General features: G+C 47.2%; 1 protein-coding gene across 8 annotated transcripts in view; it reads left to right on the top strand.

The window, feature by feature from the left end:
• Positions 1–17,971, top strand: part of slit1a (slit homolog 1a (Drosophila)) — a 90,170-nt gene that overhangs the window by 55,781 nt on the left and 16,418 nt on the right. For 6 of the 8 annotated variants that reach the window (XM_034608401.1, XM_034608400.1, XM_034608398.1 and 3 more), the window contains 12 exons: positions 2,249–2,396; positions 6,745–6,816; positions 9,848–9,919; positions 10,022–10,093; positions 10,337–10,480; positions 12,091–12,254; positions 13,255–13,278; positions 15,966–16,110; positions 16,662–16,736; positions 16,828–16,971; positions 17,054–17,197; positions 17,280–17,446. In XM_034608401.1, coding sequence (XP_034464292.1) covers positions 2,249–2,396; positions 6,745–6,816; positions 9,848–9,919; positions 10,022–10,093; positions 10,337–10,480; positions 12,091–12,254; positions 13,255–13,278; positions 15,966–16,110; positions 16,662–16,736; positions 16,828–16,971; positions 17,054–17,197; positions 17,280–17,446 — 1,371 coding nt within the window. The remainder of the gene's footprint in view (positions 1–2,248; positions 2,397–6,744; positions 6,817–9,847; positions 9,920–10,021; positions 10,094–10,336; positions 10,481–12,090; positions 12,255–13,254; positions 13,279–15,965; positions 16,111–16,661; positions 16,737–16,827; positions 16,972–17,053; positions 17,198–17,279; positions 17,447–17,971) is intronic. The other 2 variants (XM_034608404.1, XM_034608402.1) reach the window with 1 other exon arrangement.

Genomic DNA, 17,971 nt, shown 5'->3' with positions numbered 1-17,971 from the left:
TTTATGCGAACAGAGGGAAACAAGATTTTTCACTGTGAGAGGACTTTGTGTCTGCATCCATTAGCTCCTTTTGAGAAACTCAGGAAAATATGAGGGCTTTACATAAATATCTCTACCATTTTCATTGTAATTATTCATAATCCTCTGACTCGAGTTTAGATTAGAGCGACTTAAGTTTGTCGGAGAGCGGCTTCTGCAGTGATTCTACCAAGCAAAACATTTCCATGTACACGCCCCCTGATCATTCACATGCTGCTTGCGCTAATTTAGGGTTACAGAAGAGAAAATTAATGACTCTTGCAGTGAATTACTGCTCCCAAGGAATAATAAATGAAGTAAAAATATTATGTTTGAAATGGGCAATGAGCAATAAAGTAATAAAGTGCTTGAGGGGTGGAATAAAATACAACTTGTGCTGTGGGAAACAAGGAAGAAATGACTGTGAAAAGAAAGAAAGGGAGGGAGAGAAGAGAGGGGGAAGCTTGCTGTTGTGCTAGAAGGGAATTTAAGGGAAGGGACAAATGGAAAAAAGGCGAATGATAACATTTTGAAATGATGAGAAAAAAGAGGGGGAGTGAGGTTAAATGTAAAGGTGTGTGAGGACAGGAGGTAATAGGCTGCAGTGGCAGGGATATGGACGTGGAGAGGCTGAAAATAGTGAGAGAGAGAACGGAAAGAGCAGCTGTAGGAGGAGAGAGAAGAAAGCAGATAAAACAAGGGAAATGAGACGGGAATAGAGTGGAAGCGACGGCGGATGGGGAACGATCTAATGGGGAACACAGCACTAAGACAGAACGCGGGACGAGCGCACATCAAACAGCCTCACCTCAAGTATACCTGTCAGAGAGCTCTCATTGTTAAGGCCGCTCCAGCTGTGCTGTGCACTCTCCCTGATCCCAGACCTGTCAAATGTGCCATGTTAGATCAGAGGGGACTTCTTCTCTGCCCTACACCTGATCCCAGATCTGTCAAACCTCATGCCATACCAGATCACAGGGCCTCAGATCACGCAGGTTGAGCGACTGCGCACTCTTGATGCTATTTGTTGTGTTTACCCGCTTCCCAGTTCCGTCAGAGCATCCCCTCCCTTCAGTTAACCGTTCGGCCACGGACATGAAACCTGACCTCAAACTTTGGTCAATAGCTAAATGGTCCAACTGCTAAAGCCACTGACCTCATGGTAAAGTTTGGCTGTTGGGCAGCGACCTTTCTCCCTGTTTAAGGGAGTGGCGTTGTGAGCACCGTGTTTTCCCTGTCGCTCACTCTGTCTTCCTCTCACTGACTCTACACCCCCCACCCCTTCACTCTCTCTCTCTCTCTCTCTCTCGCCAGTATTTTCCACACAAGCTGAGCAATAGATAGGAAGGTAATCAAATATTCATGGTTTGAAACTTGGATTAGTAATGCTGTGTAAATGAGGCCATTTAAAAGTCTGTTTTATTCATTCTATCTGGGTTAGACACACATCTTTAACACACACACGAGCAACACAACACACGTACCAAACGCGCCGTACTGGCAGCGCGAGCGCCCGCTCTTCACCACATCGCTGACAGTGCCTTAGCTATTTGAACAGGTGTCTAGAGACAGTGTGATGGGTTGCGCGCTCTGTATGCAAATTGAAAAGTTGAAAATGTTTTAGAACAAATGGAAGTGAAGAGGTGGGGGGTTGTAAAGCTGAATTTGCAGAATGGCATCAATTCCGCCCAGGGAACGCAGACTCAGGAGGAAAATTTGCAGCGAGATCAATGGATGTTATTGGGAGGCCATCAATCGCCCCACCCCACCCCATCCCCCCATCCCCCCTCCAACTCTATTGTTCACGTCTTTCTCCTCCTCTCTGTGGCACTCCTTTAATAGATAACCTACTTTCTTGCCCATTGATTCTCAAGGATGTACAGCTTTACAATAAAGTCAAGAGAGGGATGTTTCATTTCTTACTCTCAATGTCAAAACATCTCAGGGAACGAGTTCATTTGCAATTCACTTTACAAAGCAAGCACAAAGGGCCGATGACAGTGTTTGAGCTCCACTTGAGTGCAAGAGCTGCTCCGTGTCACCGCGCAAATCCTCCGGCAAACAATCTCTCCCTGTAATCCTGCTGAAAGTCATGCTGCTATGATTTAAACCAGCCCGATCCACCTGTGCTCGCACACCTGTGGGAGCTGCATATTCCTCTCTTCTCGTCTAATGTTCCTCCTTGTACACCTCTCATGCAGCTCCTTCTCTCTCCCTCTTTTCTCACCAGGTCACCAGGAGTCTTCCAACCTGCAGCCGTGCAGCACGGGCGGAGGCTCCTGCCCCGCCATGTGTACCTGCAGTAACAACATCGTGGACTGTCGAGGGAAAGGTCTCACCGCCATCCCGGCCAACCTGCCCGACACCATGGCAGAGATGTAAGCATGCACAGAACGTTTTTTAAGTCAATGAAGGTTAATAAAAGATGTTTACGAGGCCAATTTCACCACATACAGATGCACAATCCTCTTTGTCCCAATTATGTATAGATTTAAATAACTCTTTCATGTATCTTTTGTATTAGACTACTTGGCATGTTTGAGAACATAAGCAACTTAACCCTTTGTAAACATACTATATTTATATTAACCAAGATTTTTCATTATCTAATGGCATCTGAACGCATATAAATTCCTTCCCCCAAGAGGATAATGTGTGATTACACATTTTTATAAATCAAATTTTTATTTAGTTTATTCAATTTGCAGATAAAACTACATTTTTATTTATTGCTATCCATCATGCACATCTCAGAGTAGTGGTTTTGGTTATATTAATGCACAAGATTACTCCCAGTCTGCGTGATTCATATTTAGGACATATATATATTTTTCACATAAGTGCTGATTGAGCAGCAGAACAGGACACAGAAGTCTTTCAGAGAATCACAGGCACATCCTCAGCTGCGTTGTCCTCTGAAGCCTGGCTCTGCAGGGCACTTGTTTGAGTTAAAGATGTGTATATGAATTTCCATTTGAATCTGTCGGCGTATACTCACGCAGGGGTTTAACCAGGCTGAGGGAATTTAAACATGGGTGTTGTATGCCGTTCCAGCTTGCTCCTCTCACCATGCATCACCTGGCAGCGAGATCATCCATTTGCTGTTCGCTGAGAGAGACATGCAGACTTTAAAACTCCAACTGCAGGCTCTCATCGGCTCAGATGGCTGCGAACTGCGTGCGAGTGCTGTGCCATCATCCCTCCCTCGCTTTATCAGTCCTGTAACATCTGTCTGGGCATTAGCTGTTTACGGCCCACATGCTATCAGCGCTCTGCGATTCATGGGAATGCACAGCTAGACTTTTCAGGGTGGTTCTTTTTACACTCTTTATCAGTGGTTTAATGCCCCCTGGCAGGAGTCCGCATGAAGCGGCACAGTAACTTCTCGATTTACGCACGGTGAGAAAAGGGGAGGGTGAAGGGAGAGAGCCAGCGGTCGTGTTGCATGATCTTTGGAGGAGCATGTGTGTGCTTAGGAGGACACAGCAAGTTTCTAGGTCTCCTCCTCCCTATGGGGTCTGTTTATAAATACCCAGCTAGCATGGAAGTCACAGATCCCATGTTCCCCAACAACCCTGACCTATTTCTCCTGGAGCTCAGTTTCCAAATTTGGACAGGCAGTTCACACTTCTGTGTGTTCTTGTCTTATTGTATGACCACCCAGGATATATTGAAATACTTAAAATCATTTAAAAGTTCTCACACATCCTGTGTATTGATATGTGAATAGTTCAGTCTCAGTTTTTGGCATGTTTCATGATTTGTAGACCTCTGCCTGTAATGTTCCACAAGTGGAGTGTCTCATTGGAGACTGATGTGATCTATGATCCCCGTAAGTTGCCAGCAGCACTGATGGGAGAACAGGGAGACAGCTGAAAGATGGGTCTACTACGAACAGGTTTTATAGACATTAGATTCTCTGTGCACAGCAGATGAGTAAAGACATTTTAAAAGTCTCCCTGCCCTTCACATGTAATTGGTACTTAACCGCGTCCTGCTAATAAACTCTGCTATGCCCTGATTCATCTTTTACAAGACCGGGGTGAAACTCTGTCCTGCCCATCGGGGCCGTATCGAGCAGGTTATTTTCACACAACGCTCTTCTTCACTCCTTCTCCTCTCTTGATTTTTTACTCTACTCCACTTCTCTCCCTCAGCTTGCCAAATCACCACAGGCAGGTTGCAGGACGAAGATCAGGCAAAAGAATAAATACAGAAGGGGGGGGGGGGGGGGGGGGGAGTTGACTCAGTAATTTGGTGCAGCAGGTTTGATCTGTGCTTGAAGTTCATTATAAAATCAGTTTCAATTACAGCAAGGCGGGCTGCTGGGTATCAAGGCCAGCCTAATGCCTTCTTAATGAGGCACTCGGAAACTCACATACACACACAAACACACACATGCTGCTCTCATTATGTACAAATAGGAGAATTGCAACCTCCCTGCCTTGCTCTCTCCCCCTAATGAATGCCAGCGTTGTGTTTTTGGCTGTGAGGATGTGAGCTGGTTTATGTACTCCTCTCTTGCGAGACCAGGCCCAGTTGGCCTAAACACTACCACAACAGATTATTATGCACCATAGTCTCTGCCTGCAGTGACTGAAGTCTGCCATAAAAAATCTCCCCCCTCCGCCTTTCATCCGCTGCTGAGGTCCTGCCATCCATTTCTGACACACGCACTGACTGGGTGAATACCCAAAGGCATAATGTGTTTCCCCTTAATGAAAACCATGCTTAGACCCTAATGAAAAGGATGAAGAGCATTGATTGGGCTGACACAAACACCAGCTCCCAGACTCACAAAGACAGACATACATACAAATGCTCAGTCTGATAAATTGGATGGGAACCATTGATTTTCCGTCCGAAGACAACTAGAGATTTTCTTTTTTTTTCTCCTCTGCCAATCGGACAAACGGCTCCTTTGTTGATTGGAGGGATTAAGTTGCTTGCACAAATCGATCTGCGACGAGCGACAATGTGAGGCCATAAAAGTTGTCACCCAGCAGTGTGTTTGTGTGGGTGTGTGTGTGTGTGTTTGTGCCCTCGCCTGCCCCAGAGGGTTTTGCTATATGCTGACACACACTGGAGGACCACAGCACGTATACGCGGCCGACACTGACACTGCACACACATGCAGGCAGCATGTAGAGTGCCAGACTGGTTTGGGCCAGTCAGACAGACGGGCTGATGAGAGAGGGCGCTAAAGCCACTTGGCCCAACACTCTGCCGCATGGTGAGGGCAGAGGAACCACAGCGTTGTCACTCCGCTGTAAATCCACGGACACATTGGGACCGGCAGGCGAAAACAGACGGAGAGAGCGTGTCCACCGCAGGAATCTGTGGTCTGGAATCACTGCTATCCTAAGAATGTCAATTACTCTCCTTCCATATCGCTGCATAAATGTAGGCCACTCCATTGAAGGACAAAGATTCTTGATTGAAAAATTTGGAAACTCAAAACCGTTAAATGGCTGTGGTTAATGTCTAACAAAACATTTACCCCCCATGAATAGACATAAACACAGCGATAGCCTCAGGCCTGAGAGGCACGCGGTAAATCTGAAACGTCTCGAACAGAATAATTAAATCATGTGGAAATGGTCCCGAGCCAAGAAATCACACACTTAAGAGGCGGAGAGTTAAATCTATCAACAACGTTTTGTTTGCCAAGGGGTTTCGCAGATTTTAAGATATTTCACATTTTTCCTGCGGTGGCAAAAATAATGGTCTTTAGATTCCGTCGCTGCCGCTCGTCTGCCGCTCCTCGCACACGCATGCAGGACCGCGCCTCCTGTTCCGCCGCCAGCTCCTCTGCTGGGAGGCAGCATGGTAGGACAGGCCCACAGCTGGCTCCCGCCGGGCCCTGCTAAGCCTTGTTAAGGACAGTTTTAAAAGCTGTGAACTGACCTGCAGATAAACAGCCCCCTGTCAGCTACACCAGGGAATTGTTCTGGGACTGAGCTGGGACATAAGTAGCAGCCGGCCTGAAAACACAGACATGCATGCCCACACTAATGGGGTTTGGTGATGTCTGTTTCCCTGGGCCCATCTGAGACTGATTAGAGTTTGTGACTGTTCGGTATTAAATGACCGAGTGCATGCTCGTCTATATATTCATTTGGTTCTCTGACAGTTTTTTTATTGCAAGATTTTGTCAGACCTTTTTCTTGTCAACTCTGCGTCAGCGGCTCTTGAGCTCACAGGGGGAAAAAAGTAAACTAAGAAAAGTAATATTTCACCACCCTGCACGGGTTTCACCGAACACTCTGCAGACAACCCACAGGATGAAGACAAATTTCACTGGAACCAGTCAGATCATTATTGATTTCAGGATGTCATGTGAGAAACGTAAGTGCTGGAAACTGTAAATGTTATAACAAGAAGAAATATGACTTTTAAGTTGAAGGCCTCAACACCCTCGTACAAACCAAGACAGAGCCCCCCCCCCCCCCCCCCCCCCCCCCCCCCAGTCTTTTTCCACAGCACTTTAGTATTCAGATTGTTTATTGGTTCTGAGGATGTTATGACTCCGACATGCCTGGACCTATTACAGCTGGGGAATAGATCTCCCTAATATAATCAGGCCAATCACCAAGGGTCAGAGGTTATGGGGGGGATTACTCAGCACTGTTGCCATGGAGAAGTCTATTGTTTGGTTAACTGATGGTATCTCCTCTTCTTCTCCTCTCCTTCTCCTTCTCTTCTCCCCTCTCGTCTCTTCTCCAGACGTCTGGAGCAGAATGGGATTAAGTCTGTTCCTCCCGGAGCCTTCTCGCCCTACAAGAAACTGCGTAGGATGTAAGTACAGCAGTACACTCACCTCAGGGCTAAATAATACAGATGAGAACAAGAAGTTGAGGGCTGAAAAAAGAAACGACAATTGGCAGTCCTCTCATTCCGCTGCTGAGGAGCATGCAGTATTTATTTTGTCAGGGCCTAAAGAACATATTCTTGTTCTCAGACGTAGGGTGGTATGGAACGCAAGCACTCCGATGTTACACGAGCATAATAACAGCTCTCGTCTTCCACTGCTGGGCACTGGTATTTCCCTGGTGAGTGTTGTGTCCAGTTTGTGTGCGAGTTGTGCCTGCGCGGGCAAAATTGTAAACTGCGGCTGGGATGATGATGATGATGATGAGGAGGAGAGGCAGAGTGTGCCGGAATGAGGCTGAGGCTTCACTCTCGCTTGGAGTGAACGGTGGCAGACTGAGAGCTGAGACTGAGCGGGTTTTTCGGGTCCGGTCAGCCAGCTGCCTGGTCAACCAGCCAGCACGCACCAGTCGGCCAAAACCATAACTCCAACAGCACCAGGCCTGACCGACATACCAGCAGGGAGACGGAGGAAACGGAAGGTCAGGGAGTTTCTCTGCCCTTCTTTAGAGGATTCCTCGCCGTTTTTATCATTCAACTCCCGGGACAGCGTGAGGTTCAGACGAGGTGAATACTGAGCAGCCGGAAGACCGGAGCAGCTGCTATCTCATCGTAGCTCCAGTGAAGCCTCACGGGAAATTAATATTTATTCTCCCAAAAATAAATGTTTTTTTATTTCACAACTCCATGTTGAAAATTATAGTGAACCATCTGAACTCAGCGAGGCCATATTTCAATGTCGGAGTAAAGTTATAGACACCACAAATCATACAAACTGGGAAAAATAACTTATGATAAAATATCTTATGTCATGATAACAGTCAAACATGAAGATTTTCCAATCTTAAATGGCATAAAATAATATATCAAAGTAAATTGAGCTCTTGTCAAGCTAATAAAGTTTTGTTTTGCTCGCCTTTTTGCGTCATATAAGCTTTACCTGTAGCTTTGTCCGTGACAAACGACGAATGATGGAGAAACACACTGCTAGCCACTTAGCCAATTTGCCAGTCTGCATTTTTTTCCTTTCACTGTTATATCGGTCACACGTAATGGGACCATCTATTGCCATTTGCTGCGTATCATGAAAAAAACTTTAATACATTACCTTATCCAACATGATTTGTGCCTCAGTAGATTTTTATCAGCAATGGTGGTGAAGACAACAACTCCCATGATCCCACTCTGCTTCGTGACATCATCAAACTAGGTCTTTTGTTATTGTTTTGGTTGCGGCCGAAGTTACATATTGTGCGTTTAACAGCAATTTTAAAAAAAACAACCAAAAAAAATTGTTCTCAGCACTAACAACCTGATGTGTTATCATAGTAGTCCTGACCCTCATCTCAAGGGTAATTCATTACAATCTTTTCCAGTACAACTATAAACCGCTTTTTTTTGCCATTTCTTGTGGATTCAATCAAGCGCGTCAGGATTTCCCATTTAGTTATGTGAAAACCTAAATATCTGAGCTGAGCCAGAATCTGATTTTTTTCTAAAGAAAATACTATTAGTTACACCTCGTTGTGGGAGACGCGTCAGAATCTTGTGGTTTTCATCAAACATCCACAAACCAGATTTAGCCGCAGTGAAAATGTGCTGCTCTCTTCCATCTGGTCTTCCAAACACACACGACCTGCTATTGTTGCTGCTACTGGTTCTGCTTTTAGTAACAACAATGTGCGTCTGCATGTCTGTGTTGACCCACGGCGCCTCTGTTGATTCAGCTGGCTGTGTGCCCTCACTGGCCTGTCCCATGTCCAACAGACTCAGTGCGAACTGTGTGTAGACAGCATTCATCTTTCATGATGAATATGGTCACTCATCTGGGTCAGGCTCTGCCGTTGTTCATTTTGGTTTCTGGCACATTGTGCGCACGGAAAATAGTAAAATAATTAGTAATAAGGCAACATTAGATAATAATAGGTTATACATACTTTCCTGCTTGTCTGTGTATTTGTTTGTTTATTTGTGGCGCACAGGTATGTGTGCAATGCCTCTCCAGACCCTCCTCCTCCCATTAAACGCCAACCACACACAGACTCGTTCACCTTGTCCCAGTTTGAATGACCTACACGTGAACCGCTCCTTAAAGAGATGGATGCCGAACCAACCCTCAGACACCGACACACACACACACCGACACACACACACACCGACACACACACACACACACACACACACACACACACCAGCGTCTGAGTTCGCAGACACACATCAGTGCAGATGTTGGCTCCTTTGCCACAAATTTTTTTTTGTTTCCAAGAAACCTCAAGTCCTTTGCAAGAAGACAAATGGGTACTTATTTAACTGTTACCCCCAAATGAGAAAATATCTCTCCTCTTCACCACATGATGATTTTCCTTCAAAGGTATCCAGTCGACTGGAGTTCAGTCCACATACTCCATTAACTCTCTCTCTCCATCTGTCTTTCTCTGTCCCACTGTTCCTCATTTAGTGTTGCGTTTACTCGCGTAGAAACACACATGCGCACACATAAACACATAGACACATAGGCTTAGTGGTTATCCTGTGGGGAGAGGCCTGTGGATCCTATTAACGACAGCTATGTTCGGAGGCAGTCTTCTGTATTTCGGTTTGGATTGCATCCCATTTTTACCCGTACACACAAACCCTGATACAACACAGAGCTGGCTCATAGGCCACAAATAATACAAGTAAATGTTTTGATTGGCTACAAGACTCTAACCAGCTCCATTTCATCAAATCCCCCGAAGGGACACGCCATCAGATATGGGAGAGCTGGAACTCATCTTCGTCCAGCTCACACTACATTTGCCTTCTCGTCACGAACAGGGGCTTCACATCCACCCCACCTTCCTGTGAGGGTGATACCCAGTTGACGTTGGGGGTCAAACCTCCCACAGGAAAAAAAACGACGTTGACCCCCCCCCCCCCCCGAACCCCAAAAATCTAAATTTCTGATTCTTCTACACAGAGACCTGAGCAACAACCAGATCTCGGAGATAGCCCCTGATGCCTTCCAGGGTCTGCGCTCCCTCAACTCCCTGTAAGTGGCCCAGAGCCCAGTTTGTTTTATATGCATGTGCAGAAGTATCCACTTGGTTGTCATTTCCCGTGTCTAGAGCAAGTCTGTGTTGTGATTTCCTAGCGTGCTGTATGGAAATAAGATCACCGACCTGCCCAAGGGGGTGTTTGATGGCCTCTACGCCCTGCAACTGCTGTAAGTGGAACACACACTTCACTCTCTGCTGATACACTGCGAACATACACTGAAAACCAGGCAACCTTTACTCCCACTCAGGGAAGGAGTCATAACCTTCATGTAAAGCCTGCGCATAGTTTTCTAACATGCATAATGAATGACTGTATAAAGAAACTTTGACAAGCTTCTTCCCTCCCTCCTCATCTTTCTCCCTTCCTCCTTTTACCGTTCGCATTTTTTTCTTCACTTTTTTTCTCCCAGGTTGCTGAACGCCAATAAGATTCACTGCGTACGTGCCAACGCCTTCCAGGACCTGCAGAATCTCTCGCTGCTATCGCTCTATGACAACAAGATCCAAACCCTCGCCAAGGGCACCTTCACTTCACTACGAGCAATACAGACCCTGTGAGTCAAACGCACACACACACACACACACACAGACCTTCTGCTGCACACTCTCTGACACATACTGAGCTGTCACCATAAAACATGAGCCAACACAGGAGTTGTTTACGCGCAGGTCTGTGTAATAACACAGGAATGGAATCATGAGGTAGAGAGGAGAGTAAATCTATCATCTTCACAAACACACACACACACACACACACACACACACACACACACACACACACACACACACACACACACACACACGGCCAGATGGAGATCAAAAAGGCAACCACCACTGTTCCAAGTCCAAATGAAGGCCTCCTATTTTCTGATCCAATAAACAAGGCACAACCACACGCTGTTATCAATACGGACCCCACACTGTGGCGCGTCCACCACGTCTGAAACACAAACTTTAAAAAAAATCTAAGTTGCAAACATAAGACATGCAAGACACCTGTTGCACACATACACTTTGCGTAAAGAGGGGTTTAACGGTCGAAGTCTAAAAGAGGCTTCTTGTTTTGCCTGCATTCTGAAACCACAGTCAAACATAGACTTGAATACACAGCACCGCAGCCTCTGGTCATTGAAGTTGGCTACATTAATTGGACGGCAGCACATATTCTTTAACCTGGGCTGAGAGATTTGTCGGATATGGCAGTAAGAATTTTTTTTGCAATGCAATTAACTAGCAGCTCAACTACAGCCTCTAAAAGAACCATAAAGTTTTATGTGCAACATCACGTATAAACTTTGAGGGAAATTTTGAAAAACACCTTAATCAAAATTCCTGGATCCATCCCATGATCCAGATCAGCAACAAAATGTAATGGGTCCTTCTCTGACCCAAACCACATCCTTCCACCAAGTTCAGTGGTAATCTGTCCAAATAGTGTAATACAGCTACACAAAACACAAACAAATACACACTGATGAAAACAAGAGCTTAAGTAGCCACATTTGTTTTAATACAGAATACCACAAAAATCTATCATACATAAAATAAATAATTTGAAATGTCTTTAAATACTGTTAAATAATGTATATTCACTTTCTTGCTGCATGGGGAGTAGATCTGCATCACTCTCCCGTGTGTATGGCAAACAGGTTAGCTCAGCTCATCCCAGGGAAACATCTGCTGTGGCTCTGTTATTGACAGACAGAGCCAGGAAAGCTGCTTCTCCCCGTTTCCCGTCTTTATGCTAAGCTAAGCAGCAGCTGCCAATCGCTTCACAGTACAGACACGGGGGTGCTCATCTAACCTGCAGAGAGTAATAAAATACAAAATAAAAAAATAAATGCCAAAATGTCAAACTTTTACTTTAACATGATGAGCTCATATTATGATATGAATTTAATAAATTCAATAAATAATGATATTAAATTATTGCTAATCTACACCTACAAAGACGGGTTATTATGGTTCCAGGTTAGAGTTGTAAGTATATGGTGCTTATGTTTAAATGTAAGAATATGACTTGCTACTTTTTAGTACTTTTTATCGGTTTTCATTAGTGCTCCTTTCCCCTCCTCTCATTCTCTCTTCCTCTCCCTACCTCTCTCACCTTTTCCCCATCTTTCCAACTCACCTCTCCCCATCCCTCTCTCTCTCTCTCCTCCAGTCACCTGGCCCAGAACCCATTCATCTGTGACTGTAATCTGAAGTGGCTGGCAGACTACCTGCGCTCCAACCCCATTGAGACCAGCGGTGCCCGCTGTGCCAGCCCACGCAGACTCGCAAACAAACGCATCGGACAGATCAAGAGCAAGAAGTTCCGCTGCTCCGGTAGGCCGGTGCCTCTGTGTCACTGCTGTCTGTTATTTCTCTTCTGGGCTCTCTGTCTGTCAGATTTTGGTGTTTTTTATTCTACCTGTCTCTACTCTTACCTTCTCCTCTTCTCTCCACTGGGAGTGGCTTTTTTTATCTCTGCATTTCTCCCTCCACCTCATACCAAAATTAATGAATGATCATTCCTGGCAGAAGGTTTTATACGGCCCATCATTTGCCGTGCCGCTTCTCCTCAATCAATATCTCCCCCAGACAAAGTTAAGGCAAAGGGGAGAGGCCTTGTTGGCTGTTTCTCCATTTCCCCTCCATATTACCACACAGTGAGTCTGGTTTCACATGCAAACCGCACTGGGCTGAGATCACCGGGCGAGGCGAGGCTGGGTATACTACGGCTAGAGTTTCTGCACGTGCCCACCGTTCCCCCCCATGCCCTCTGCCAACCTCCGGCTGCCCTCCCTCACAGCCTCCATCTCCTCGCCCACTCATCGCCCTCTGCCTGCCAGGCTCAAGTTCCCCTCACGCCCCCTTAACCCCTCAGTCCTCTGCACCACCAACCCCCCTGGGCCCACTATTGTGTTTATGCAGCGTGCTATGCTGTCTGGCACTCTGCACTGCTGAGGTTTCACACTCCTTTACAGCCTCGTTTGTTTGGCTAGACCTGGTGAAGACAGGGGAGTGCACGTGTGGTTTTTCTCTTTCATTTGTGTCCTTTTTCCCTTCTTTTGTTTTTCTTTCTTTCTTACTTTTCCCCCTCTTCCCCTCATGCCACTCGTCCTTAGCAACAGCCAAATATTGACCACCTCTTTTCACATTTCTCCACCATATATCATACACAGAGACAGTGTGATGCTTCTCTGTTTATCTGTCATATACGTTGAGTCATGAGTCATCATATATAAACTCTATATATGACTGTTGTGAAGCATAGCGACGCCACAGCTATGCGGACCAGGCTGGTCTCACTGACACCCGTCCCTCTTTCTTTTCTCCATCACAGCCAAAGAGCAGTACTTCATCCCAGGTGAGTGTAAATGTTCACACTTCTCATCACCTTTCTCTTTCCTTTAATCATCCACTCACAGCCCTGTAGCAGCATCAATTTTTCCATTACTCACTCTTCATTTCACATTAAATTCTCCCAGAGGTTAAAGGATAATTTCAGGTTTCATTACAACGTGGGTCATGTTATTGTAATTTTGGCCTCGGTCCTTTTGGAACATTTTATTTACAGAGCTGGGAACATGGTGAACTTGTGGGGGGAAGTCAGACGAGTCAAGCAACATAAGCAGTCGGTTGATAATACAGGTGTTCCAAAGCTTCTCGGTTCAACTTTGGCCAACTATTCCGTTTTTATGCACAACGAGGGATTTAAGACATAGGTTGCAATAAATTCTATTTTAATGAGGATGAAGGAAGGATGAACCCTTGGAGGAAAGAGTCTGCACGGCAAACACATTGGGCCTGTATGTGTCAAATCTGTGGAAATGTTTGTACTGGTGGTAGTGGAACGTAGGTATTTAATGGTAATTGGGCCCATGAGTAGCTTCACTTATGTGTGTGCATTTTAAGGTGATATACGTGCGAGAGCTTCTGCTTCTCCTCAGCTCTGTTTTCCTTAAAGTCTCAGCAGATAGAGTCCAAAGGAAGTGGCTCTTTGCTTTGGCATGAGCACAGACAGTCACTCACTGAGAGGGGCAGAAGAGGAGGGGGGGGGGGGACAGAGGGAGGACAGAGGGGAAGGAAAAGTGTGTCCCTTCTATCAGTTAACGCTAAAGAAAATAAAGCCCACCAGAGGACCCAGATTCCTATCAGCGGATGTTTCCGGACCTCTTAACAAGAGCACTTCCAAGAAAATAACTAGGAGGATCGGTGATGTGTGTCGGACCTCTCGTGTGTGTGTGTGTGTGTGTGGTGCAGACGTCCATTGTCCATGCCTGTGTGTGTGTACGTGCGTGCGTGTGTGTGAATTAATGTGTGCTAAGCTGAGATAAAGCTCGACACTGGCTTAGAGAACAAATGGGAGTTCTGTGTAAGCAGAGGAAAGATCAAACTCAATTGTGATTAATGAGAATTTCACCCTCCCTGAATGATAACTAGAAAGAGCCTCCGCAAAGCACACATACGTGCACTGAACACACACAATCAGAGAGTTCTCAGGGATTCCATAATACACTCTTAATGAGGAACCGAGCTGCAGGGGAACTGTGAGAACTTCCACAACTCCAGCGATGAGTCATGTTGTGCCTCAGTGACGGAGAAACCTCGCTCCCTCTCCGCTGTGTTTTCTCCGGTTTCCTTTCAATCTGCCGACAGTAAAAGTGTCGCCACCACGCACTTGTGACGATGATGATGACTCAGGCTCACAAATCCTCCCCTGGCTCCTCTACATCCTCAGGATCAAAGTGCTGTGCTGTTACTTTCATTGCTTCCCCTGTAGCAGGAAATGCCTTGTCCCGTCGTCTGGCAGGACAATTCCTTAATGACCCGCATTACTGTGCATGCTCCGGCGAGCCACTCGGAGTGGGGGCACATTTCCAGAAGAAAGTCCTTACCCATGCAGGCATGCAGAGGAAGTCTTTCCGTAAAAAGCAATTCCCCTTTTTTTTCACTGTCCGACCATATTCTAATAATGTCAACGATGAGGGTTTGGGGTTGGGTTTTGGTTTCAAATGCCGTTCTGTCTATTTGGACGGATTTTTGATTCTCAGCTGTAGGATTTTGTCTGGGTTGTTTGAGGTTTTCCTACTCATGGTCTCGGGTTGGGAGCCCCACGCCGTCCCGCTGACGTCATCTCCAAACCTCAGGCAAAGAGGTGCAGTGACGTGCGCATGCAAACGGGACACAACGATACCCTGACACAAAATTCAGGGCTATTCCCTCTAAATGGAACATATTCACACACATAAGCTCTACACGCACAGATACGCAAAGACAAGACACACACTCACAGACACACACACACACTGTTCTGAGTGGCTCCCACAGCTGTTTCATTATTGAGCAGCCATGATGTAACTGTCAGCACGCTTTTTGGCACGTAACGTCTATTCATAGACGGAGGTGGTGCAGGAAAACGTCCCACACTCCCCCTCACTGCCTCATTCTTGCTCCTCCTCTCTCTGCACCTCTGCCACTCACCTTCCACTTCTTTTCTCATCTGTCTTCTCTGCCTACCTTTTCTTTCCCTGCATGCGTTTATGTCCCTCGTGCTCTTTCTGCGTCCTCCCCTTCGACCCCACCTGTCTGCTCACTCTCCCTCCGCATCATTTCAACCACCTCTCTCCCACCATCCCCTCTCTCTCTCTCTCTCTGCTTCATTGAAGCAGGCTTTCCAAATCCTCTTTGGCATCCCTATCTCAATCTCCCCTGCCACTGTTCTTTTCACCCCACTGCTCCCACTCTATCACCTCTCTAAAATAACTCACCCCTCGTCTCCTCACCCCACCATCCTCCCGCCCTCACCCATTTATCTCCCTCCTGTGAATGGCAGGAGAGCTGCAGGATGTTCTCTAGGACGCCTAAGGTTAAAGATTATTTGGGGAAGCAGCTTCCCAGGTCACAACAGGACAAACCACTAAAATACAGCGGCAGTGGGAGCAGATGCGTGACTGAGAGCATCATGGGAAACTGCGGTGCCTGGGTTGGTTCAGGGACAAGGCTGATATCATTTTATTTTTGTGACAAGAATATTTGTGTTCTCCTGTTTAGGTACAGAGGACACCCGTGTGAACAATGCGTGTAACAGTGACCCGGTGTGTCCTCCCAAGTGCCGCTGCGAGTCCAACGTAGTGGACTGCTCCAACCTGAAGCTCACCAAGATCCCCGAGCACATCCCCGAATCCACCACTGAACTGTAAGGAATCAGGAAGAACGCTCTGTTGTACACTTCTGCTCACAGGAAGAGATAAAGGGAGGGGGGGGGGGGGGGGGGGGGGGGGGGGGGGGGGGGGGGGGGGGGGGGGGGGGGGGGGGGGGGGGGGGGGGGGGGGGGGGGGGGGGGGGGGGGGGGGGGGGGGGGGGGGGGGGGGGGGGGGGGGGGGGGGGGGGGGGGGGGGGGGGGGGGGGGGGGGGGGGGGGGGGGGGGGGGGGGGGGGGGGGGGGGGGGGGGGGGGGGGGGGGGGGGGGGGGGGGGGGGGGGGGGGGGGGGGGGGGGGGGGGGGGGGGGGGGGGGGGGGGGGGGGGGGGGGGGGGGGGGGGGGGGGGGGGGGGGGGGGGGGGGGGGGGGGGGAACCATGAAGCCATGAAAATAAGTAGAAAAAGTAACATGATGTTCCTTTTGAATTTTATATGAAAGAGACTCAAAGTTGTTGCACCCAGCAAATAAAAAAAAAACATCTGGACTGTGAATTCAAATGGATTTATTTGTTTTAATGGTTTAAAATGTTTCAACTTTTCTCTCTGTAGCCGCCTCAACAACAATGACATCACCACTCTGGAGGCGACAGGAGTTTTTAAGAGCCTTTCCCAGCTCAAGAAAATGTAAATGAATCTCTCGTTTTACTTTTTAACTTGACCTTTCAGCAGCCATTCTCTTAAATCTCATTCTCTGACATGCTTCTGTTTCCCACAGTAACCTCAGCAACAACAAAATCACCGAGATCGAGGATGGGGCGTTTGAAGGTGCGTCGTCTGTCATCGAGCTGCACCTCACAGCCAATCAGATCGACTCTGTGCGGAGCAGGATGTTCCGTGGCCTTGAGGGAATGCGTATGCTGTGAGTGATGAAGAAAACACAAACACTCAACACACATGTTTCTGAATCTTTGGCTGAAGTATTTGATTCCCTTCGTCTTCAGGATGCTGAGGAACAACAAGATCAGCTGTGTGCACAACGACAGCTTCACAGGAATGCACAACGTGCGCCTGCTGTCTCTGTACGACAACCAGCTGACCACGATCACTCCCGGAGCCTTCGACACTCTGCAGACCCTCTCCACCCTGTGAGCCTCTGACATACACATACACTCTTAACTGTGCATTTTAAACTTCTGGATTTTAACAAATCTGCTGCTTTCTCCCCAGTAACCTCTTGGCCAACTCGTTCAACTGCGACTGCCGGCTGGCGTGGCTCGGTGACTGGCTGAGGAGCAAGAAGATTGTGACGGGTAACCCTCGCTGCCAGCGTCCCGCCTTCCTGAAGGAGATCCCTCTACAGGATGTGGCTCTGCCTGACTTCCGCTGTGAGGAAGGTGGGTGGTACCGAGACAAGCCACTCCCTTTCACTCCATCTCTTTCTCTCGCCATCCATCTGAAGTTTTGCTGCGGCTTCTCCACTTTAGATGAACTCATCCGTCTCTTTCTGAAGGAGACAAACATCTTCACGTTAGATGACCCCCTCCATGTGAATGAAACTCGCCCGTCTGGGTTTGACTGATGAAGATTTTCACATTGTGCCGTGCTGCTAGATAGATTATGAACAAGAGCTGCTTAAAGTGTCTGAGATCATCTTAAATAATGACCGCTATTGTGCGACTCTTTTGTTTGCTGAATAGATTGCTTCTCAGCAGTTCCTAAGCTCCTGGTCGATGCCGGCCTGAGTGCAGCTATTGAACTGTTTGCCTTATTGACCAGTCAGCCTATTTGCACCTGAATTAATGTTAGACTTGTCTTCGGGCCTCGGGCAGCTTCCATTCTTTGCTCTCGCTGGTCGATATTACATTAGCGAGGCTCCTCTCGCTCTGTCCAGTTTTACTTTTCGCATTTTTCACTTCCTC

The sequence above is a fragment of the Hippoglossus hippoglossus genome, chromosome 15, assembly GCF_009819705.1.
Source record: "Hippoglossus hippoglossus isolate fHipHip1 chromosome 15, fHipHip1.pri, whole genome shotgun sequence".
NCBI classification, from domain to species: domain Eukaryota; kingdom Metazoa; phylum Chordata; class Actinopteri; order Pleuronectiformes; family Pleuronectidae; genus Hippoglossus; species Hippoglossus hippoglossus.
Note: the sequence above shows the minus strand (reverse complement) of the source record. Positions and strands in the feature narration are given on the sequence as shown.